The sequence below is a fragment of the Sphaeramia orbicularis genome, chromosome 15 (assembly GCF_902148855.1).
Source record: "Sphaeramia orbicularis chromosome 15, fSphaOr1.1, whole genome shotgun sequence".
In the NCBI taxonomy this organism is placed as follows: domain Eukaryota; kingdom Metazoa; phylum Chordata; class Actinopteri; order Kurtiformes; family Apogonidae; genus Sphaeramia; species Sphaeramia orbicularis.
In genome coordinates, this window is record NC_043971.1 from 888,687 (window position 1) to 914,442 (window position 25,756).

The 25,756-nt window shown below is 41.4% G+C and overlaps 1 protein-coding gene across 1 annotated transcript in view; it reads left to right on the plus strand.

Annotated features, from left to right (window-relative positions):
- Window positions 1-21,839, plus strand: part of LOC115434204 (cytosolic phospholipase A2 zeta-like) — a 36,063-nt gene extending 14,224 nt beyond the window's left edge. The window contains exons 12-22 of the mRNA XM_030156010.1: window positions 126-160; window positions 255-393; window positions 2,869-3,005; window positions 3,524-3,746; window positions 3,856-3,973; window positions 4,755-4,892; window positions 4,996-5,100; window positions 12,544-12,723; window positions 12,904-13,076; window positions 17,884-18,070; window positions 21,094-21,839. Coding sequence (XP_030011870.1) covers window positions 126-160; window positions 255-393; window positions 2,869-3,005; window positions 3,524-3,746; window positions 3,856-3,973; window positions 4,755-4,892; window positions 4,996-5,100; window positions 12,544-12,723; window positions 12,904-13,076; window positions 17,884-18,070; window positions 21,094-21,308 — 1,650 coding nt within the window. The 3' untranslated portion in view covers window positions 21,309-21,839. The remainder of the gene's footprint in view (window positions 1-125; window positions 161-254; window positions 394-2,868; window positions 3,006-3,523; window positions 3,747-3,855; window positions 3,974-4,754; window positions 4,893-4,995; window positions 5,101-12,543; window positions 12,724-12,903; window positions 13,077-17,883; window positions 18,071-21,093) is intronic.
- The last annotated feature ends 3,917 nt before the right edge of the window (window positions 21,840-25,756 follow it).

A 25,756-nucleotide genomic window follows, 5' to 3' on the forward strand; every position in this document is an offset into this window, starting at 1 on the left:
TCAGCTAAGGGGGTTCAGGTAAGGGTCTTCCTTCTGTGTGTGCCCCTCCTCAGTCCTGCCTCTGCTTGTCTTCTTCATATATTCTGTCATTCCTAAATAAATGCAGTTCCTTCTCCTCCTTCCAGGGTGTGGTGGACGTAGACCTAGAAACTACAGAACAGTAAGACTCCACCGTCACCTTCAGTCTGCGTGGGTTTGTTTGTGTGGAACTCAGAGCAGAGTTTCCTTTAAACCTCTGCTTTTTTTGAACCTAGAGTCAAAGCAGAGCCCAGGGTTCGGATGGAGTTTGACATTCCACCGCAGGAGAAGGAGTTCCTGAAGAAGAGGAAGAGTGTGGTGGAAGAAGCCCTGCGCAAACTCCTGGGATTTAGCCAGGAACTGACGCAGGACCAGGTGAGAGAAGGCTAACAGAGCTAACAGAGCTAACAGAAATAACACAGCTAACAGAGCTAACAGAGCTAACAGAAATAACACAGCTAACAGAGCTAACAGAAATAACACAGCTAACACAGCTAACAGAGCTAACAGAAATAACACAGCTAACACAGCTAACAGAGCTAACACAGCTAACAGAACTAACACAGCTAACACAGCTAACAGAGCTAACAGAAATAACACAGCTAACAGAGCTAACAGAGCTAACAGAAATAACACAGCTAACAGAGCTAACAGAAATAACACAGCTAAAAGAGCTAACACAGCTAACAGAGCTAACAGAAATAACACAGCTAACAGAGCTAACAGAAATAACACAGCTAACACAGCTAACAGAGCTAACAGAGCTAACAGAAATAACACAGCTAACACAGCTAACAGAGCTAACAGAAATAACACAGCTAACAGAGCTAACAGAAATAACACAGCTAACAGAGCTAACAGAAATAACACAGCTAACAGAGCTAACAGAAATAACACAGCTAACACAGCTAACAGAGCTAACACAGGTAACAGAACTAACACAGCTAACACAGCTAACAGAGCTAACACAGCTAACAGAACTAACAGAGCTAACAGAAATAACACAGCTAACAGAGCTAACAGAACTAACACAGCTAACACAGCTAACAGAGCTAACACAGCTAACAGAAATAACACAGCTAACACAGCTAACAGAGCTAACAGAAATAACACAGCTAACAGAGCTAACAGAAATAACACAGCTAACAGAGCTAACAGAGCTAACAGAAATAACACAGCTAACACAGCTAACACAGCTAACAGAAATAACACAGCTAACACAGCTAACAGAAATAACAGAGCTAACAGACCTAACAGAGCTAACAGAACTAACACAGCTAACACAGCTAACAGAGCTTACAGAGCTAACAGAAATAACACAGCTAACACAGCTAACAGAGCTAACAGAAATAACACAGCTAACACAGCTAACAGAGCTAACAGAAATAACACAGCTAACACAGCTAACAGAGCTAACAGAAATAACACAGCTAACAGAGCTAACAGAGCTAACAGAAATAACACAGCTAACAGAAATAACACAGCTAACAGAGCTAACACAGCTAATACAGCTAACAGAACTAACAGAGCTAACAGAACTAACACAGCTAACAGAACTAACAGAACTAAGCTCCTGGGATTCAGCCAGGAACTGACGCAGGACCAGGTGAGAGAAGGCTAACAGAGCTAACACAGCTAACACAGCTAACAGAGCTAACAGAACTAACACAGCTAACACAGCTAACAGAGCTAACAGAAATAACACAGCTAACACAGCTAACAGAACTAACACAGCTAACACAGCTAACAGAAATAACACAGCTAACACAGCTAACAGAGCTAACAGAGCTAATACAGCTAACAGAACTAACACAGCTAAGAGAGCTAACACAGCTAACAGAACTGACACATCTAAAACAGCTAACAGAGCTAACAGAAATAACAGAGCTAACAGAACTAAACTACTGGGATTCAGCTGGGAACTGACACAGGACCAGGTGAGAGAAGGATAACAGAGCTAACAGAGCTAATAGAGCTAATATAACTGACACAGGACCAGGTGAGAGAAGGCTAACAGAGCTAACAGAGCTAATAGAGCTAATATAACTGACACAGGACCAGGTGAGAGAAGGCTAACAGAGCTAATGTAACTAACAGAGCTAATATAACTAACAGAGCTAACAGAGCTAAACTACTGGGGTTCAGTTGGGAACCGACACAGGACCAGGTGTGAAGGAGCTAACAGAGCTAATATAACCAGACTTCAGTTTAGTTTCATTAAGTTTAGTTTGGTTCAGTTCAGTTCAGTTGGGTTTAGCTCAGTTTAGCTCAGTTTAATTCAGTTCGGTTCAGTTTAGTGTAGGTCAGTTCCTTTCAGTTTCAGTTCAGTTTCGTTCGGTTCCGTTGGGTTTCGCTCAGTTTTGCTCAGTTTAGATCAGTTTAGTTCAGTTTAGCTCAGTTTATCTTAATTTAGCTCAGTTTAGTCCAGTTCAGTTCAGTTTCAGTTCAGTTTATTTTGGTTCGGTTCAGTTTAGTTTAGTTCAGTTCTGTTCAGTTTCAGTTCAGTTCGGTTCGGTTTGATTCCATTGGGTTTAGCTCAGTTTAGCTCAGTTCAGTTGGGTTTAGCTCAGTTTAGCTCAGTTCGGTTCGGCTCAGTTCAGTTGGGTTGAACACATGTCCATGGTGAACAGGTCAGAGGTCAGACTGGCCGTCCTTCATGTCCACCACAGACAAACGTGGTCGTGCAGTTGGACGACAGGCTGACGTCTGTCTGTGATGTCACATGACCTATGCCGTGGGCTGACCCAGCCCCTCCCTCTGGTAGACAAAGCCCCTCCCTCTGGTAGATAGTTTCCATGGAAGCTCATGGAACGTTCCAGCAGTTCCAACACGTTTGTTTCCTGTGCTCAGGTTCCGTCGATAGCGGTGGTGGGTTCAGGAGGCGGAGCCAGAGCCATGACGGGTCTGCTGGGGGGTCTGAAGGCTCTGAAGGACATGGGGGTCCTGGACACTGTGTCCTACATCACAGGGGTTTCAGGATCCACGTGGTGAGTGAGGCTGATCTGAAGACGGTCAGTTTGAATGACCACAGCTGTGTGGTCAGTTTGAATGTCCACAGCTGTGGTCAGTTTGAATGTCCACACAGCTGTGGTCAGTTTGAATGTCCACAGCTATGGTCAGTTTGAATGTCCACACAGCTGTGGTCCTTGTGGTCAGTTTGAATGTCCACAGCTGTGGTCCTTGTGGTCAGTTTGAATGTCCACAGCTGTGGTCAGTTTGAATGTCCATAGCTGTGGTCTGTTTGAGTGTCCACACAGCTGTGGTCAGTTTGAATGTCCACAGCTGTGGTCTGTTTGAGTGTCCACACAGCTGTGGTCAGTTTGAATGTCCACACAGCTGTGGTCCTTGTGGTCAGTTTGAATGTCCACAGCTGTGGTCAGTTTGAATGTCCACAGCTGTGGTCTGTTTGAGTGTCCACACAGCTGTGGTCAGTTTGAATGTCCACACAGCTGTGGTCCTTGTGGTCAGTTCTAATGTCCATTTCTGTCCTCTGTCTGGTGGACAGGGCTATGTCCGCTCTGTATCAGGACCACAGCTGGTCACAGCAGGACATGGACGGATTCATCAACGCCCAAAAAGAACAGATGAAAAAGGGAAGTCTGAGCGCCTTCTCATCTGAGAAAATGAACTATTACCACAAAGAAATGGAACAGAAGGAGACAGACGGACACCTGGTGTCCTTCAGCGACATGGCAGGACTGGTGTTTGAACACCTGATCTTTGGGAAGGTGAGATGGACGGCATTTACTCTGAAGGAACTAAGCGTTCAGATGAGCAGACTAACATCACCTGTATCCAGTATTTTTTTTGAGTGTCCTCTTGTGTGTGACCTTGCAGAAGGTTTCCAGTACTCTGTCGGAGCAGCAGAAGGCGCTCAGTGAAGGACTCAACCCTTTTCCCATCTACACTGCAGTCAACATGAAGGAGGACCTGCAGGGCACCGAGTCCACCGCTGGTGAGACCCTGTTCCCACTGCCAGTCCAGTCCAGTTTAGTCCAGTCCAGTCCAGTTTAGTCTAGTCCAGTTTAGTCTAGTCCAGTCCAGTTTAGTCCAGTTTAGTCCAGTCCAGTTTAGTCCAGTCCAGTTTAGTCTAGTCCAGTCCAGTTTAGTCCAGTTTAGTTTAGTCCAGTTTAGTCCAGTCCAGTTTAGTCTAGTCCAGTCCAGTTTAGTTTAGTCCAGTTTAGTCCAGTCCAGTTTAGTCCAGTCCAGGTTAGTCCAGTTTAGTCCAGTCCAGTCCAGTTTAGTCTTGTCCAGTCCAGTTTAGTCCAGTTTAGTCCAGTCCAGGTTAGTCCAGTCCAGTTTAGTCCAGTTTAGTCCAGTCCAGTTTAGTCCAGTCCAGTTTAGTCCAGTTTAGTCCAGTCCAGTTTAGTCCAGTCCAGTTTAGTCCAGTTTAGTCCAGTCCAGTTTAGTCCAGTCCAGGTTAGTCCAGTCCAGTTTAGTCCAGTTTAGTCCAGTCCAGTTTAGTCCAGTCCAGTCCAGTTTAGTCCAGTTTAGTCCAGTCCAGGTTAGTCCAGTCCAGTCCAGTTTAGTCCAGTTTAGTCCAGTCCAGCAGAGGTCAGCACCACCCTGGTTAACAGCTGACTGATACGTGTGTGTGTGTATGTGTGTGTGTCTCTGTGTGTGTCTGCGTGTGTGTGTTTCTATGTATGTGTGTGTGTGTGTATGTGTGTGTGTCTCTGTGTGTGTGTGTGTGTGTGTGTGTCTGCGTGTGTGTGTCTCTGTGTGTGTGTGTTCAGAGTGGTGTGAGTTCACTCCCTTCGAGGTCGGACTCCATAAATACGGCGCCTTCGTTCCGACTGAACTTTTCGGCAGTCACTACTTCCTGGGTCGTCTGGTGAAGAAGCTTCCGGAGCTCCGCCTTCCTTATCTGATCGGTAAGAACAGGGTGGAGTTTGAGCCCCGCCCACAGCCCCGTCATCTGTGTAGGGTTAGGGTTACCATGGTAACCAGCCGCTTCCCTGTCTGCGCTCTGAACAGGCATCTGGAGCAGCGCCTTCGCCGTCAATCTGACTGAGCTGTGGAAGACGGTGACGGGGGTGGAGCCAACATGGACGCCACGGGGATCTGAGATCGACAGCATCGGTAACGTTTGATAGACAGGACACGCAAACCGTAAGGCCCAACCCCTGTTCACCCCTTAGCCCACAGGTGTCAAACATGCGGCCCGGGGGCCAAAACCGGCCCATCAAAGGGTCCGGTCCGACCCCCGAGATGAGTCTGTGAAATGGAAAAATGACCCTGAGGACATTAATGATCAAGGATGTTCAAATCATTTTAGGTCAGTTCAATCTAAAGTGGATCTGACCAGTCAAATACTATCAGAATAACCTAGAAATAATGACAGCTGCAAATTTTACTCTTTGTTTTAGTGTAAAAAAGTCAAATTAGAAAAAAGTTACATTGACAGACTATCCTTTTACAAAATATATGAAACACCTGAACAAATATGAACAATCTGAAACGTCTTAAGAAAAGTAAGTGGAATTTTAACAATAGTCTGCCTGTCACTAAATCTGTCAGTTGTGATTCACATGTATAAATGATCAACGGAGGCCTAATATTGTAAACATTGCACTTTTTTTCTTCAGAATTTTCAGGTTGTTCATTTTTGTTGATGTTGTGTTCAAGTACAGTTCGTAGGTGTAAACATTTTCATCACAGAATTTGACTTTTTTCACTCAAAAACAGAGAGAAAACTTTGGAGGTGACATTATTTATCAGTTCTTATTCTATTATTTATATTATTTTACTGGTCCGGCCCACTTTAGGTCAAATTAGGCTGAATGTGGAACTGAACTGAAATGAGTTTGACACCCCTGCCTTAGCCCCTCCCCCTTAGCCCCTCCCCCTTTAACCCCAGTTCTAGGGGGTAGTGGTGGAAATGGTCCAACCCTTCCAGACCTGTTCCGTCAAACAGCCCCTCCCCCTTAGCCCCTCCCCTACGACTCATCAAGAATCGGGACACCCCTACCCCTTCATGTGTATGCACAAAAGAGAGGAGGGAGGGGTAAGGGGGAGGGGTCAAAGGGTAAAATGGGATGGGGCCTAAGTCTAGGTTTGAACCCTTTCATGCATGAACTGCAAACAGATGTTTTCCAGAATGTTCTTATTCCACTTTAGGCAAGTAGTGGAATTAAGGGTTAGTAAGGGTTAAAGGTGGACATTTGGGTGTTTAAGGGTTAAAGGTTGACGTTTGAGTCTGCAAGGGTTAAAGGTGGACGTTTGGGTCTGTAAGGGTTAAAGGAGGACATTTGGGTCTGTAAGGGTTAAAGGTGGACATTTGGGTGTTTAAGGGTTAAAGCTGGACGTTTGGGTCTGTAAGGGTAAAAGGTGGACGTTTGGGTGTTTAAGGGTTAAAGGTGGACGTTTGGGTCTGTAAGGGTTAAAGGTGGACGTTTGGGTCTGTAAGGGTTAAAGGTGGACGCTTGGGTGTTTAAGGGTTAAAGGTGGACGTTTGGGTGTTTAAGGGTTAAAGGTGGACGTTTGGGTCTGTAAAGGTTAAAGGTGGACGTTTGGGTGTTTAAGGGTTAAAGGTGGACGTTTGGGTGTTTAACAGTTAAAGGTGGACGTTTGGGTCTGTAAAGGTTAAAGGTGGAGGTTTGGGTGTTTAACAGTTAAAGGTGGACGTTTGGGTCTGTAAGGGTTAAAGGTGGACGTTTGGGTGTTTAAGGGTTAAAGGTGGACGCTTGGGTCTTGATTTTTGTAACCCTTAAACACCCAAACGTCCACCTTTAACCCTTAAACACCCAAACATCCTCCTTTAACTCTTAAACACCCAAACGTCCTCCTTTAACCCTTAAACACCCAAACGTCCTCCTTTAACTCTTAAACACCCAAACGTCCACCTTTAACCCTTAAACACCCAAACGTCCACCTTTAACCCTTACAGACCCAAACGTCCTCCTTTAACCCTTAAACACCCAAACGTCCACCTTTAACCCTTACAGAATCAAACGTCCACCTTTAACCCTTACAGACCCAAACGTCCACCTTTAACTCTTAAACACCCAAACGTCCTCCTTTAACCCTTACAGACCCAAACGTCCACCTTTAACCCTTACAGACCCAAACGTCCACCTTTAACCCTTACAGACCCAAACGTCCTCCTTTAACCCTTACAGACCCAAACGTCCACCTTTAACCCTTAAACACCCAAACATCCTCCTTTAACTCTTAAACACCCAAACGTCCTCCTTTAACCCTTAAACACCCAAACATCCTCCTTTAACTCTTAAACACCCAAACGTCCACCTTTAACCCTTAAACACCCAAACGTCCACCTTTAACCCTTACAGACCCAAACGTCCACCTTTAACCCTTACAGACCCAAACGTCCTCCTTTAACCCTTAAACACCCAAACGTCCACCTTTAACCCTTACAGACCCAAACGTCCACCTTTAACCCTTACAGACCCAAACGTCCACCTTTAACTCTTAAACACCCAAACGTCCTCCTTTAACCCTTACAGACCCAAACGTCCACCTTTAACCCTTACAGACCCAAACGTCCTCCTTTAACCCTTAAACACCCAAACGTCCACCTTTAACCCTTACAGACCCAAACGTCCACCTTTAACCCTTACAGACCCAAACGTCCACCTTTAACCCTTAAACACCCAAACGTCCACCTTTAACCCTTACAGACCCAAACGTCCACCTTTAACCCTTACAGACCCAAACGTCCTCCTTTAACCCTTACAGACCCAAACGTCCACCTTTAACCCTTAAACACCCAAACGTCCACCTTTAACTCTTAAACACCCAAACGTCCACCTTTAACCCTTACAGACCCAAACGTCCTCCTATAACCCTTACAGACCCAAACGTCCACCTTTAACCCTTACAGACCCAAACGTCCTCCTTTAACCCTTACAGACCCAAACGTCCACCTTTAACCCTTACAGACCCAAACGTCCACCTTTAACCCTTACAGACCCAAACGTCCACCTTTAACCCTTACAGACCCAAACGTCCTCCTTTAACCCTTACAGACCCAAACGTCCACTTTTAACCCTTACAGACCCAAACGTCCTCCTTAACCCTTAAACACCCAAACGTCCACCTTTAACCCTTACAGACCCAAACATCCTCCTATAACCCTTACAGACCCAAACGTCCACCTTTAACCCTTACAGACCCAAACGTCCACCTTTAACCCTTACAGACCCAAACGTCCACCTTTAACCCTTACAGACCCAAACGTCCTCCTTTAACTCTTAAACACCCAAACGTCCACCTTTAACCCTTAAACACCCAAACGTCCACCTTTAACTCTTAAACACCCAAACGTCCTCCTTTAACCCTTAAAGACCCAAATGTCCTCCTTTAACCCTTACAGACCCAAACGTCCACCTTTAACCCTTAAACACCCAAACGTCCTCCTTTAACTCTTAAACACCCAAACGTCCTCCTTTAACCCTTAAACACCCAAACGTCCACCTTTAACTCTTAAACACCCAAACGTCCACCTTTAACCCTTAAACACCCAAACGTCCACCTTTAACCCTTAAACACCCAAACGTCCACCTTTAACCCTTAAACACCCAAACGTCCTCCTTTAACCCTTAAAGACCCAAACGTCCTCCTTTAACCCTTACAGACCCAAACGTCCACCTTTAACCCTTACAGACCCAAACGTCCACCTTTAACCCTTACAGACCCAAACGTCCTCCTTTAACCCTTACAGACCCAAACGTCCACCTTTAACCCTTACAGACCCAAACGTCCACCTTTAACCCTTACAGACCCAAACGTCCTCCTTTAACCCTTAAACACCCAAACGTCCACCTTTAACCCTTACAGACCCAAACGTCCACCTTTAACCCTTACAGACCCAAACGTCCACCTTTAACCCTTACAGACCCAAACGTCCTCCTTTAACCCTTACAGACCCAAACGTCCACCTTTAACCCTTACAGACCCAAACGTCCTCCTATAACCCTTACAGACCCAAACGTCCACCTTTAACCCTTACAGACCCAAACGTCCTCCTTTAACCCTTACAGACCCAAACGTCCACCTTTAACCCTTACAGACCCAAACGTCCACCTTTAACCCTTACAGACCCAAACGTCCTCCTATAACCCTTACAGACCCAAACGTCCACCTTTAACCCTTACAGACCCAAACGTCCTCCTTTAACCCTTACAGACCCAAACGTCCTCCTTTAACCCTTACAGACCCAAACGTCCACTTTTAACCCTTACAGACCCAAACGTCCTCCTTTAACCCTTAAACACCCAAACGTCCACCTTTAACCCTTACAGACCCAAACGTCCTCCTATAACCCTTACAGACCCAAACGTCCACCTTTAACCCTTACAGACCCAAACGTCCACCTTTAACCCTTACAGACCCAAACGTCCACCTTTAACCCTTACAGACCCAAACGTCCTCCTTTAACCCTTAAACACCCAAACGTCCACCTTTAACCCTTACAGACCCAAACGTCCACCTTTAACCCTTAAACACCCAAACATCCACCTTTAACCCTTAAACACCCAAACGTCCTCCTTTAACCCTTACAGACCCAAACGTCCTCCTTTAACCCTTACAGACCCAAACGTCCACCTTTAACCCTTACAGACCCAAACGTCCACCTTTAACCCTTAAACACCCAAACGTCCACCTTTAACCCTTACAGACCCAAACGTCCTCCTTTAACCCTTACAGACCCAAACGTCCACCTTTAACCCTTACAGACCCAAACGTCCACCTTTAACCCTTACAGACCCAAACGTCCTCCTATAACCCTTACAGACCCAAACGTCCACCTTTAACCCTTACAGACCCAAACGTCCACTTTAACCCTTACAGACCCAAACGTCCTCCTTTAACCCTTAAACACCCAAACGTCCACCTTTAACCCTTACAGACCGAACGTCCACCTTTAACCCTTACAGACCCAAACGTCCTCCTTTAACCCTTAAACACCCAAACGTCCACCTTTAACCCTTACAGACCCAAACGTCCACCTTTAACCCTTAAACACCCAAACATCCACCTTTAACCCTTAAACACCCAGACGTCCTCCTTTAACCCTTACAGACCCAAACGTCCTCCTTTAACCCTTACAGACCCAAACGTCCTCCTTTAACCCTTACAGACCCAAACGTCCTCCTTTAACCCTTACAGACCCAAACGTCCTCCTTTAACCCTTAAACACCCAAACGTCCACCTTTAACCCTTACAGACCCAAACGTCCACCTTTAACCCTTACAGACCCAAACGTCCACCTTTAACCCTTACAGACCCAAACGTCCTCCTTTAACCCTTACAGACCCAAACGTCCACCTTTAACCCTTACAGACCCAAACGTCTTCCTTTAACCCTTACAGACCCAAACGTCTTCCTTTAACCCTTACAGACCCAAACGTCCACCTTTAACCCTTACAGACCCAAACGTCTTCCTTTAACCCTTACAGACCCAAACGTCTTCCTTTAACCCTTACAGACCCAAACGTCCTCCTTTAACCCTTACAGACCCAAACGTCCACCTTTAACCCTTACAGACCCAAACGTCCACCTTTAACCCTTACAGACCCAAACGTCTTCCTTTAACCCTTACAGACCCAAACACACACCTTTAACCCTTACAGACCCAAACGTCCACCTTTAACCCTTACAGACCCAAACGTCCACCTTTAACCCTTAAACACCCAAACGTCCACCTTTAACTCTTAAACACCCAAACGTCCACCTTTAACCCTTAAACACCCAAACGTCCACCTTTAACTCTTAAACACCCAAACGTCCTCCTTTAACCCTTAAAGACCCAAATGTCCTCCTTTAACCCTTACAGACCAAACGTCCACCTTTAAACCCTTAAACACCCAAACGTCCTCCTTTAACTCTTAAACACCCAAACGTCCTCCTTTAACCCTTAAACACCCAAACGTCCACCTTTAACTCTTAAACACCCAAACGTCCACCTTTAACCCTTAAACACCCAAACGTCCACCTTTAACCCTTAAACACCCAAACGTCCACCTTTAACCCTTAAACACCCAAACGTCCTCCTTTAACCCTTAAAGACCCAAACGTCCTCCTTTAACCCTTAAAACCCCAAACGTCCACCTTTAACCCTTACAGACCCAAACGTCCACCTTTAACCCTTACAGACCCAAACGTCCACCTTTAACCCTTACAGACCCAAACGTCCTCCTTTAACCCTTACAGACCCAAACGTCCACCTTTAACCCTTACAGACCCAAACGTCCTCCTTTAACCCTTAAACACCCAAACGTCCACCTTTAACCCTTACAGACCCAAACGTCCTCCTTTAACCCTTACAGACCCAAACGTCCACCTTTAACCCTTAAACACCCAAACGTCCACCTTTAACCCTTACAGACCCAAACGTCCTCCTTTAACCCTTACAGACCCAAACGTCCACCTTTAACCCTTACAGACCCAAACGTCCACCTTTAACCCTTACAGACCCAAACGTCCACCTTTAACCCTTACAGACCCAAACGTCCTCCTATAACCCTTACAGACCCAAACGTCCACCTTTAACCCTTAAGGACTCAAACGTCCACCTTTAACCCTTACAGACCCAAACGTCCACCTTTAACCCTTACAGACCCAAACGTCCTCCTTTAACCCTTAAACACCCAAACGTCCACCTTTAACCCTTACAGACCCAAACGTCCACCTTTAACCCTTAAACACCCAAACATCCACCTTTAACCCTTAAACACCCAAACGTCCTCCTTTAACCCTTACAGACCCAAACGTCCACCTTTAACCCTTACAGACCCAAACGTCCTCCTTTAACCCTTACAGACCCAAACGTCCTCCTTTAACCCTTACAGACCCAAACGTCCACCTTTAACCCTTAAACACCCAAACGTCCACCTTTAACCCTTACAGACCCAAACGTCCTCCTTTAACCCTTAAACACCCAAACGTCCACCTTTAACCCTTACAGACCCAAACGTCCACCTTTAACCCTTACAGACCCAAACGTCCACCTTTAACCCTTACAGACCCAAACGTCCTCCTTTAACCCTTACAGACCCAAACGTCCACCTTTAACCCTTACAGACCCAAACGTCTTCCTTTAACCCTTACAGACCCAAACGTCCACCTTTAACCCTTACAGACCCAAACGTCTTCCTTTAACCCTTACAGACCCAAACGTCCACCTTTAACCCTTACAGACCCAAACGTCTTCCTTTAACCCTTACAGACCCAAACGTCCACCTTTAACCCTTACAGACCCAAACGTCTTCCTTTAACCCTTACAGACCCAAACGTCTTCCTTTAACCCTTACAGACCCAAACGTCCTCCTTTAACCCTTACAGACCCAAACGTCCACCTTTAACCCTTACAGACCCAAACGTCCTCCTTTAACCCTTACAGACCCAAACGTCCACCTTTAACCCTTACAGACCCAAACGTCCACCTTTAACCCTTACAGACCCAAACGTCCTCCTTTAACCCTTACAGACCCAAACGTCCTCCTTTAACCCTTACAGACCATTTCAGTTCATTTTTGTCTGTCTTCTTTTCTTTTGCAGAGTCAGACACCACCCCTTCCACCTTGGACACGTTCGTCTTTAATCCCGTCACCAAAATTGCTGGAGTATTGAACAACTTCTTCAGCAAACGTGCAGGCGTCGCAGAAATGTTCAACTACATGCGTGGTCTGTTCCTGCACAAGAACTACAACAAACACAGCAACTTTGTAGCATGGAGAGGTAGGATGGATGGATGGGTGGATGGATGGGTGGATGGATGGGTGGATGGGTGGATGGATGGATAAACAACAACCCAAAACAAACCAAAAACAATACCCCCTCCCTGGGAGGGGCTGTTTCCTGTTTCCTGTAACTCTTCCTGTTTCCTGTTTCCTGTAACTCTTCCTGTTTCCTGTCCAGACACTCACCCTGATGCCTTCCCGAACCAGCTGACCCCCAGTGACCACACCCTCCACCTGGTGGACTCTGGACACTCCATCAACATCAGCTGTGCTCCAGTTCTGAGGCCTGGCAGACACGTGGACGTCATCATAGTCCTCAGCTACTCCTGGGACCCAGACCACGCCCTCGATGTAAGGATTTATTTATGTATGTATGTATGTATGTATGTATGTATGTATGTATGTATTTATTTGTTTATTTATTTATTTATTTATTTATTTATTTATTTATTTGTTTGTTTGTTTGTTTGTACATCACAAACAACAAAAAAACTGAATTATGCAAGAGACACTATTGAGTAAGAGGTTCAAAGACAAAAAGGATTCTATCAGTGGTTCTCTAACTATGTATATCTATAAACAGTATGAACAGTATGTATTATCTATAAATAACAGTATGTATTATCTATAAATAACAATATGCATTATCTATAAATAACAGTGTGTATTATCTATAAATAACAATATGTATTATCTATGAATAACAGTATGATTTAGCTATAAATAACAATATGTATTATCTATAAATAACAATATGTATTATCTATAAATAACAGTATGATTTAGCTATAAATAACAATATGTATTATCTATAAATAACAATATGTATTATCTATAAATAACAGTATGTATTATCTATAAATAACAGTATGTATTATCTATAAATAACAATATGTATTATCTATAAATAACAGTATGTATTATCTATAAATAACAATATGTATTATCTATAAATAACAGTATGTATTATCTATAAATAACAGTATGTATTATCTATAAATAACAATATGTATTATCTATAAATAACAGTATGTATTATCTATAAATAACAATATGTATTATCTATGAATAACAGTATGATTTAGCTATAAATAACAATATGTATTATCTATAAATAACAATATGTATTATCTATAAATAACAGTATGATTTAGCTATAAATAACAATATGTATTATCTATAAATAACAATATGTATTATCTATAAATAACAGTATGTATTATCTATAAATAACTGTATGTATTATCTATAAATAACAATATGTATTATCTATAAATAACAATATGTATTATCTATAAATAACTATGTATTATCTATAAATAACAATATGTATTATCTATAAATAACAGTATGTATTATCTATAAATAACAATATGTATTATCTATGAATAACAGTATGTATTATCTATAAATAGCAGTGTGTATTATCTATAAATAACAATATGTATTATCTATAAATAACTGTATGTATTATCTATAAATAACAATATGTATTATCTATAAATAACAGTATGTATTATCTATAAATAACAATATGTATTATCTATAAATAACAGTATGTATTATCTATAAATAACAGTATGTATTATCTATAAATAACAATATGTATTATCTATAAATAACAATATGTATTATCTATAAATAACACTATGTATTATCTATAAATAACAATATGTATTATCTATAAATAACAATATGTATTATCTATAAATAACACTATGTATTATCTATAAATAACACTATGTATTATCTATAAATAACACTATGTATTATCTATAAATAACAGTATGTATTATCTATAAATAACAATATGTATTATCTATAAATAACAGTATGTATTATCTATAAATAACAGTATGTATTATCTATAAATAACAATATGTATTATCTATAAATAACAGTATGTATTATCTATAAATAACAGTATGTATTATCTATAAATAACAGTATGTATTATCTATAAATAACAATATGTATTATCTATAAATGACAGTATGTATTATCTATAAATAACAATATGTATTATCTATAAATAACAGTATGTATTATCTATAAATAACAAAATGTATTATCTATAAATAACAGTATGTATTATCTATAAATAACAGTATGTATTATCTATAAATAACAGTATGTATTATCTATAAATAACAATATGTATTATCTATAAATAACAGTATGTATTATCTATAAATAACAGTATGTATTATCTATAAATAACAATATGTATTTTCTATAAATAACAATATGTATTATCTATAAATAACATATGTATTATCTATAAATAACAATATGTATTATCTATAAATAACAGTATGTATTATCTATAAATAACAGTATGTATTATCTATAAATAACAATATGTATTATCTATAAATAACAGTATGTATTATCTATAAATAACACTATGTATTATCTATAAATAACACTATGTATTATCTATAAATAACAATATGTATTATCTATAAATAACAGTATGTATTATCTATAAATAACAATATGTATTATCTATAAATAACAGTATGTATTATCTATAAATAACAGTATGTATTATCTATAAATAACAATATGTATTATCTATAAATAACAATATGTATTATCTATAAATAACAGTATGTATTATCTATAAATAACAGTATGTATTATCTATAAATAACAGTATGTATTATCTATAAATAACAATATGTATTATCTATAAATAACAATATGTTTTATCTATAAATAACAATATGTATTATCTATAAATAACAATATGTATTATCTATAAATAACAGTATGTATTATCTATAAATAACAATATGTATTATCTATAAATAACAGTATGTATTATCTATAAATAACAGTATGTATTATCTATAAATAACAGTATGTATTATCTATAAATAACAATATGTATTATCTATAAATAACAGTATGTATTATCTATAAATAACAGTATGTATTATCTATAAATAACAATATGTATTATCTATAAATAACAGTATGTATTATCTATAAATAACAGTATGTATTATCTATAAATAACAGTATGTATTATCTATAAATAACAATATGTATTATCTATAAATAACAGTATGTATTATCTATAAATGACAGTATGTATTATCTATAAATAACAATATGTATTATCTATAAATAACAGTATGTATTATCTATAAATAACAAAATGTATTATCTATAAATAACAGTATGTATTATCTATAAATAACAATATGTATTATCTATAAATAACAGTATGTATTATCTATAAATAACAAAATGTATTATCTATAAATAACAGTATGTATTATCTATAAATAACAATATGTATTATCTATAAATAACAGTATGTATTATCTATAAATAACAGTATGTATTATCTATAAATAACAAAATGTATTATCTATAAATAACAGTATGTATTATCTATAAATAACAATATGTATTATCTATAAATAACAGTATGTATTATCTATAAATAACAGTATGTATTATCTATAAATAACAATATGTATTATCTATAAATAACAGTATGTATTATCTATAAATAACAGTATGTATTATCTATAAATAACAATATGTATTTTCTATAAATAACAATATGTATTATCTATAAATAACATATGTATTATCTATAAATAACAATATGTATTATCTATAAATAACAGTATGTATTATCTATAAATAACAGTATGTATTATCTATAAATAACAATATGTATTATCTATAAATAACAGTATGTATTATCTATAAATAACACTATGTATTATCTATAAATAACAATATGTATTATCTATAAATAACAATATGTATTATCTATAAATAACAGTATGTATTATCTATAAATAACAGTATTTATTATCTATAAATAACAATATGTATTATCTATAAATAACAATATGTATTATCTATAAATAACAGTATGTATTATCTATAAATAACAGTATGTATTATCTATAAATAACAAAATGTATTATCTATAAATAACAAAATGTATTATCTATAAATAACAATATGTATTATCTATAAATAACAGTATGTATTATCTATAAATAACAATATGTATTATCTATAAATAACAGTATGTATTATCTATAAATAACAGTATGTATTATCTATAAATAACAATATGTATTTTCTATAAATAACAATATGTATTATCTATAAATAACAGTATGTATTATCTATAAACAGTATTAATCTCGATAATGTTGGTATCAGACCCTACATGAATTTTCACTTCCTGTTTGTATTTGTATTATTTTATTTTATTTTATTTGACCTTTATTTCACCAGGAAAACCTCATTGAGATTAAGAATCTCTTTTTCAACAGCGTCCTGGCCCAGACGGGCAGCAGCTCATTAAATAGTTCCAGACTTCCACACACAAAACGAATACATTAAAAGCTCGTAGACAAGTCAAACCTTCCAAAGTCAACTCTGCAAAAAGTGCTCATGAAATGTAGACAAAGTGCGTCAGGTAGAACATCTGCAGACACGTCTGTGTCTAAGTCGTACAACGTCCTCTTCAAAGTGTCCAGTGAAAGCAGATCCTTCAGTTTCAGGTCTTTGTGTCGTTCGTTCCAGGTGAATGGGGCCGTAAACCTGAAGGCCTTTTTCAGTTCTAACTTTAGGACCAGACAAAAAGAAAAGATCCCGAGAACGCGGATTAGAAGTGTGTGGTTCTACAGCTGATGTAGGTCTGAAGGTAGGATGGAGCAGACCTAGAACAGACTTGTAAATTCAAATACACCACCGACTCAGTCTGCGAGCCGACAGAAGACCATCCTACAGCAGCAGAAAGCAGACGATGATGAGTGAGAGATTTCAAACAGCTGATGAAGCTCAGAGCTGCAGAACCCACAGTGTCAGGTGAGCGTAAACTATGGGTGGAGGCACCAGCGTAGTCCACCACAGAGAACTGGAGCTGAGACCAGTCTGCTTCTGGAGTCAAAAGACAGACAGGATCTGATTCAGAAGAAGAAAAGTTTCAGTTTGAGTTTTCTAACAAGCAGCTGAATGTGTGCAGAGAAGGAAAGGGAGCTGTCACTTAAAATGCCTAAATATTTATCGGTCAGGACGAGTTCTATCTGAGTTCCCTGATCAGTGAAGGCAGGTTTGACCGTTCGGACCTGGACTTTGAAAACATCATGTATTAACTCTCCTTGGTGTTGTCCAGGTCATTCGACTCACTGCGGAGTACTGCTCAGAACATCACATCCCCTTCCCCAACGCTGACTATTCCAGTCTGGAACAGGAGCCTGAGCAGGAGGTCTACGTCTTTGAGGACCCACAGAACCCCGCAGCCCCCCTGGTCATCCACTTCCCACTGGTCAACGTCACCTTTAAAGACTTCAAACGGCCTGGTACGTCTGCTGGACGTCCACTGGACGTCTACTGGACGTCTACTGGACATCTACTGGGTGTCTGTTTGACGGAGTCTGTTTTCAGAACTGCCCAAAGAAAATGTACCGACACATTCAGACGACAACACACACACACACACATGCACCACATACACACACACACACACATGCACCACACGCACACATGCACCACACACACACACTACACACACACACACACACACACACACACATGCACCACACACACACACCACACACACACACACATGCACCACACACACACACACACACACACATGCACCACACACACACACACACACACACACACATGCACCACACGCACACATGCACCACACACACACACCACACACACACACACATGCACCACACACACACACACACACACACACACACACACACATGCACCACACGCACACATGCACCACACACACACACACACACACACACACACATGCACCACATACACACACACACATGCACATGCACCTCCCCCCCCCACACACACACACACACACACACACACACAGGTGGAACCCTTTAACACCATTAGATCAGATTTACTTTTTTCAGTTTGTGTATTACTGCTTTTTGAACATCTTGAGCACAATTTCAACAATACCACGATAATAATAATAATAATAATAATAATAATAATAATAATAATAATAATAATAACTGTTGACACGGTGGTGCAGTGGTTAGCACTGGTGCCTCACAGACAGAAGGTCCTGGGTTCGATTCCAACACCAGTGGACGGGGGGTGGGACCTTTCTGTGTGGAGTTTGCATGTTCTCCTCATGTCTGCGTGGGTTCTCTCTGGGTACTCTGGCTCCTCCCACCATCCAAAGACATGCACTGATAGGTTAATTGGTTAATCTAAATTGCCCATAGGTGTGAATGTGAGAGTGATTGTTTGTCTGTATATGTTCAGCCCTGCAGTGAACTGGTCACATGTCCAGGGTGAACCCCACCTTCACCCCTATGTAGCTGGGATAGGCTCCAAGAGACCCCCGTGACCCCAGTGAGGAGAAAGTGGGTTCAGAAAATGAATGAATGAATAATAACTATGATAATTTTACTCACAGTAACCGTGATAAGAAATGTTCATATGGTTCCATCCCTACTCTTGAGTTTCACATGTTTCATACCATGTACGGGGGGGGGGGGGGGGGGGGGGGGGGGGGGCTGTTGTGAACAGTTCCCAGTGTGACTCAGTCGTTCCACTGCAGTCAGACTGTGCACACCTTCAGTTCACTGTCCTCAGACTGACTGGTTTCCTTCAGATAAACCCACATTAGATACAAACTGTGAACAGTAGGACTACAGACATGTGGTGAACCATCCGTGGTGTGATCAAATGTGTGCAGAAAAAGGGCTGAGCCCCCCCCCCCCCCCCCCCCCCCCCCGGACATTCATGCTGACATGGTGTCTATAGGGTTAGGGTCTGTAACCTTTATCATCAGTCAGAGCTGTTTTGCCCCCTCCCTTTTCTGCCAAAAAGAAATAGTCTGGAGCCACAAAAAATACACTGAATACAACAAACAGAAGTGCAGTGTGGAATGGATTGTGGAGTAGGATTACTCTAAAAGTACACAGTAAAAGTAGTTCATAGTATTTGTGGTAATAGTATATGAAGTAGTAACACCAAAAATACCAAATTCATGACGTACTTAATGGAAAAAAATCTTAAAAGTCTTAAAGTCTATTTCAGATGAAAAAACACACTTCTGTAGCTTGGAAGGGAATCTGTTGTAGGATTACCCCAAAAGTACACAGTACTCATACTCATACAGTCGCTCTATGAAAAGTATCACTGATGATTCTCTTCCAAACTCAGCAGTTCCCAGTCGTACTGCCCCATATTCTCCAAGAAAACCGACAGAATTACGTGAGTAATACAGTTTAGAAAGGACGGACAGAACCTTCCGTCTGCGTCTGCGTCTGTGTCTTTAACCTCGAGCAGAAATTAACCTTGACTTTTGTTGAAGGCACATTTGCTCCATTCAGCTCATCTACTGGAACTGTCCAATGAGGAGAACACGAGAAGAACACTAGCAGCTGGACTGACCGCAGTAAAGGGAGGAGCCACTACAAGGAGGAGACGCAGTAAAGGGAGGAGCCACTACAAGGAGGAGACGCAGTAAAGGGAGGAGCCACTACAAGGAGGAGGAGGAGACGCAGTAAAGGGAGGAGCCACTACAAGGAGGAGACGCAGTAAAGGGAGGAGCCACTACAAGGAGGAGGAGGAGACGCAGTAAAGGGAGGAGCCACTACAAGGAGGAGACGCAGTAAAGGGAGGAGTCACTACAAGGAGGAGGAGGAGACGCAGTAAAGGGAGGAGCCACTACATGGAGGACGAACAGATGCAGTAAAGGGAGGAGCCACTACAAGGAGGAGGAGACGCAGTAAAGGGAGGAGCCACTACAAGGAGGAGACACAGTAAAGGGTGGAGCCATTACAAGGAGGAGGAGGAGACGCATGCGGCTCTGGAGCTGCAGGTTGCCCACCCCCGCCCTAGGGGCTGATGCTTCATTTTTATCAACTGTGCAAAACTGGGAAGAGGAATTCAAGAGGGGGAGGGAGAACGAGGGAGAACGAGGGAGGGGTGAAGAGCAAACATTTACATGAACTGTCTGTGGTCCTGCTGTTCACAGTTTGTATCTAATGTGGGTTTATCTGAAGGAAACCTTCAGTCTGAGGACAGTGAACTGAAGGTGTGCACAGTCTGACTGCAGTGGAACAACTGAGTCACACTGGGAACTGTTCACAACCCCCCCCCCCCCCCCCCCCCATCACTTAATTCTACCAACAGTTCTTTTTTCCATTTATCTCTAATGTACAGAGTTGACTTTGTTCTGTTTGACTGAAGGAGAACAGTTGAACCGTTCAAAGCAGTCACATGACTTCAGACTCAGCTGTTTTCTGTGGACGCTTCGCTCTTATTCCAGAACCTCGGTCGTATTTCCGACAGTTCATCTGTTTGTGTCGCTGTGACTTTTCAGGTGTGAAGCGTGAAACTGCAGAGGAGCTGAAAGCTGGAGCAGTGGACGTGAAAAGTGAAGATTCTCCGTACACAACAAAGAACTTCACCTACTCTGAGCAGGACTTCCAGAACCTGGTGGACTTGGCCTACTACAACGTCATCAACAACACAGAGAGCGTGTGCAGCGTCATCAGAAAGGCCCTGCACACCAAGACCCACCGCCATGACGCCTAGACCCACCGCCATGACGCCAAGACCCACCGCCATGACGCCTAGACCCACCGCCATGACGCCAAGACCCACCGCCATGACGCCTAGACCCACCGCCATGACGCCTAGACCCACCGCCATGACGCCAAGACCCACCGCCATGACGCCTAGACCCACCGCCATGACGCCAAGACCCACCGCCATGACGCCTAGACCCACCGCCATGACGCCTAGACCCACCGCCATGACGCCAAGACCCACCGCCATGACACCAAGACCCACCGCCATGACGCCAAGACCCACCGCCATGACGTCTGGACCCACCGCCATGACGCCAAGACCCACCGCCATGACGCCTAGACCCACCGCCATGACGCCAAGACCCACCGCCATGACGCCAAGACCCACCGCCATGACGCCAAGACCCACCGCCATAACGCCTGGACCCACCGCCATGACACCAGCCAGTAGATCTGTTGAGCCACTTCTGAAAACACCCTTTTATAGACAGGCCTTTCTGTGACATCTGTCCCATTTTAATTGGAATTTTTAAAATTTAATTTTTTTCTTGTTTGGTTATTAATTTATATTCTCATACATGATGTTGTTTTTATCTCATTCTTTCATTTTTAGATTGATTTGACAGCATCATGTTCCGTTCTCCCTGCCCTCTTTACTCCCATTCACTTCATTTCTTCATAGTGTCATAGTGTTTACGTGTATCTTGTGTCTTTCTGCTTTGTCTGTCAAAGCACTTTGGAAACTTGGATTTTAAAGCTGCTATAGAAATGAAGCTATTTTATTATTATTATTATTATTATTATTATTATTATTATTATTTAGTTCTGTCCCTCACATCTGTACCACATGACCTGCTCTCTCATTTCTCTTCCTCTTCGTCCTTATCATTTCAGTTCTATCTGTTCTACGGCTTTAAATGGAGTTGGATTTTTTCCATCGTATATTTATTGTACGTTGTTGTGGTTGTTGTTGGTGTCATATGTCATATGTTCTGTATGTTGTACTTCTTCCATTGGCAGATGTTTTTGCTTGAATTAAAGCTCCTGAACAGACTTTGTAACAGTTCACTTATTTTCTAAAGCACCTCCACTACGTCACATTTAAGGACATTTAAGGTGGAATCACCATCAGCAGAAAAAGAAGAGAAAAAACTAAATATGTTTGTGTTTGGCTCTGTACTGGCCTTTGAATTATCACAGGTGAAATACACACACACACACACACACTTGAGCGCATCCACATTAATGCTGCATTCAGGGCCATTTTTTCAGTCTGTAAGTCATGACTTCAAACCATGACTCATGACTTTGTAGCGTTCCAGTCAAGTCAGGCCAAACTGCCTGAGCGCAAGGAATTCTGGGAGTTAGATGTAAACAAACCAGCATGGTGGACCGTACATTCTGTTCATTTATAGTCATTTCTATCCTAAAGGTGTTTGTTCTTTGTTTATCTGAGGGAAACAGGAGGAAAAATGGAGCATGAGGACAGAGCAGCTGTTCTACCTCTGATGTTCTTTGTTTATTTGGATTCAGATTTGGTTTGAATTTATTCTGTCACTCATTGGACTGAAAACTAGCTAACACTAGAGCAGCTGCTGATTCTACAGAACATTTACACAGAAATAATGTCAGAGCAACACCTGGTTTTAACAAGAAAAGCAGTCGGAGAATGCAGACCTCCGCCAAGACAGACCCCCTGATCACCACCACAATGTAATCATGTCTTCCTTGTGCCAGGATCAACGTTTACTGAAAATTTAGGGAAAATCCGTCCAGAACTTTTTGAGTCATCTTGCAAACAAACAAACAAAAACACACACACAAAGCAAAGTGATCACAATCCCCCCTGGTGGAGGTAATAAATAATCTGCATAAACACCACATCCATGGGGGGGCGCCATTGCTACGTGACGTCAGAACTCAGAACTAGAACATGGATCTAGTACGAGTTCAGGTGGAAGTCCCAGGTTTGACTGAACATTCCAGTGCATTTACACCAGTAGAAGGATGGAAGAACAGCAGTAGAAGGATGGAAGAACAGCAGTAGAAGGATGGAAGAACACCAGCAGAAGGATGGAAAAACACCAGTAGAAGGATGGAAGAACAGCAGTAGAAGGATGGAAGAACAGCAGTAGAAGGATGGAAGAACAGCAATAGAAGGATGGAAGAACAGCAGTAGAAGGATGGAAGAACAGCAGTAGAAGGATGGAAGAACACCAGTAGAAGGATGGAAGAACACCAGTAGAAGGATGGAAGAACACCAGCAGAAGGATGGAAGAACAGCAGTAGAAGGATGGAAGAACACCAGCAGAAGGATGGAAGAACAGCAGTAGAAGGATGGAAGAACAGCAGCAGAAGGATGGAAGAACAGCAGTAGAAGGATGGAAGAACAGCAGTAGAAGGATGGAAGAACAGCAGTAGAAGGATGGAAGAACAGCAGTAGAAGGATGGAAGAACACCAGCAGAAGGATGGAAGAACAGCAGTAGAAGGATGGAAGAACACCAGTAGAAGGATGGAAGAACAGCAGTAGAAGGATGGAAGAACACCAGCAGAAGGATGGAAGAACAGCAGTAGAAGGATGGAAGAACAGCAGTAGAAGGATGGAAGAACACCAGCAGAAGGATGGAAGAACACCAGCAGAAGGATGGAAGAACAGCAGTAGAAGGATGGAAGAACAGCAGCAGAAGGATGGAAGAACAGCAGTAGAAGGATGGAAGAACACCAGTAGAAGGATGGAAGAACATCAGTAGAAGGATGGAAAACAGGAGTTACAGGAGGACTGGAACGCAACAAGAACCCCGAAATGCCACGAACACACCACACAGCAACCACAGAAAGTCTGTCCAACAAAACACACTGAACAAAACAATGACCATAAGGAATTCAAAGCAGTTCAACCCCCCCCCCCCCCCCCCCCCCCCCCACACACACACACACACACACACACAACCCCCCCCACACACACAAACACACACACACACACACACACACAAACAGACACACACACACACACACACACACACACACCCTCACACACACACACAACACCCCACACACACCCACACACACACTCACACACATACACACACACACACACACACACACACTCACACACACACACTCACACACACCCACACACACACACACTCACACACACACACACACACACACACACTTCCCAAAGGTCCCCGCACACACAGTCACAGCAGCAGTGCATGCGCAGTCTGTCCTCCTAGCTCCGCCCCTTGGGCCTGTGTGGGCTCCTCCGGCTCAGTCTGTCATCCATGAGGACCAGAGGACCTGGGTTCAACCACACGTTCACTTCCACAGGCTCTACGGCTCTGGCACGCGTCCAACCCGGCGTGTGACGTCACACTCCTCCGAGCATCCGTCCGTGCGCGTGCGTCTCATCCACCCCTGTTTATACTGTGGCCTGGGTAACTCATTATTACATATTTTAACCAAATACAACAAATAATAAATCACCCATGTGACCAAACTGTTCACATCAAAGGTTTGACCAGTTAGTTATTTTGGCCCTGCCGGAGGGTTTTTTTTTTTTTTTCCTCAACCTTATTGAAAATATTCAGGTATACAAAACATACATTTTGAACAAACAAACATCAAGATGTCAAAAAGAGAAAGCACTTGAACAAATACATTTAAGGAAAAAAGAATAGATTTAAAGACTCAAGGCAGAATAGACAAATAGTAGCATAAATAAATAAATAAATAAATAAATAAATAAAAATAACATACCTAATAAAAATAAATAAATACATCCATCAGAGTTCAGTCTATTTTAAAGAATTCTTTCTAAATTGCCAGGGTGCTGGTGCTTTTTTGGTTCAAGATAAATTCTAAAGATTTAATATATTTTTCAAATTCCATCAGGAAGTTTTTAAAATTTGGGTGTTTCGGTATGTTTATTTTTGTGAATATGAAATTTTCCAAATAAAATGATCAAATTTACAACAAATTCCAAATTGTGAATATCATGTTTAAAATATGTAATTACATTTTGAGATGTGATCGTTATTTTTTCATTCCTTTTAGATATGATATGTTTTTCAATTTTAGACCAGAAGTTAGAAGAGTGTTCACACACAATGAATAAGTGTCGAGTAGTTTCAGGACAAGAAGGACAAAAGTTACACACTTCTTCCATGTCAGAAAATTGAGACAAAACAGTGTTGGAGGTGAGAATATGTTATGTCAAATCTGTAGATGTATAATTCTAATTTTGTTTGTAATCCAGTATTCCTCTGGTCATGTCCATGCTTTGGACCACTCAGTTTTAGAGACAGTTAAACTCCAGACTGCTTTACCTTTGGGGGAAATGTTCCTCTTTTCATGCAGGAAATTGCATATATGTTTGTTATTACAGCTGGAGCTAAAAATATTAATGCCATTGATCAATAAATAAAGTATATCTGTCTGTAATGTTTGAT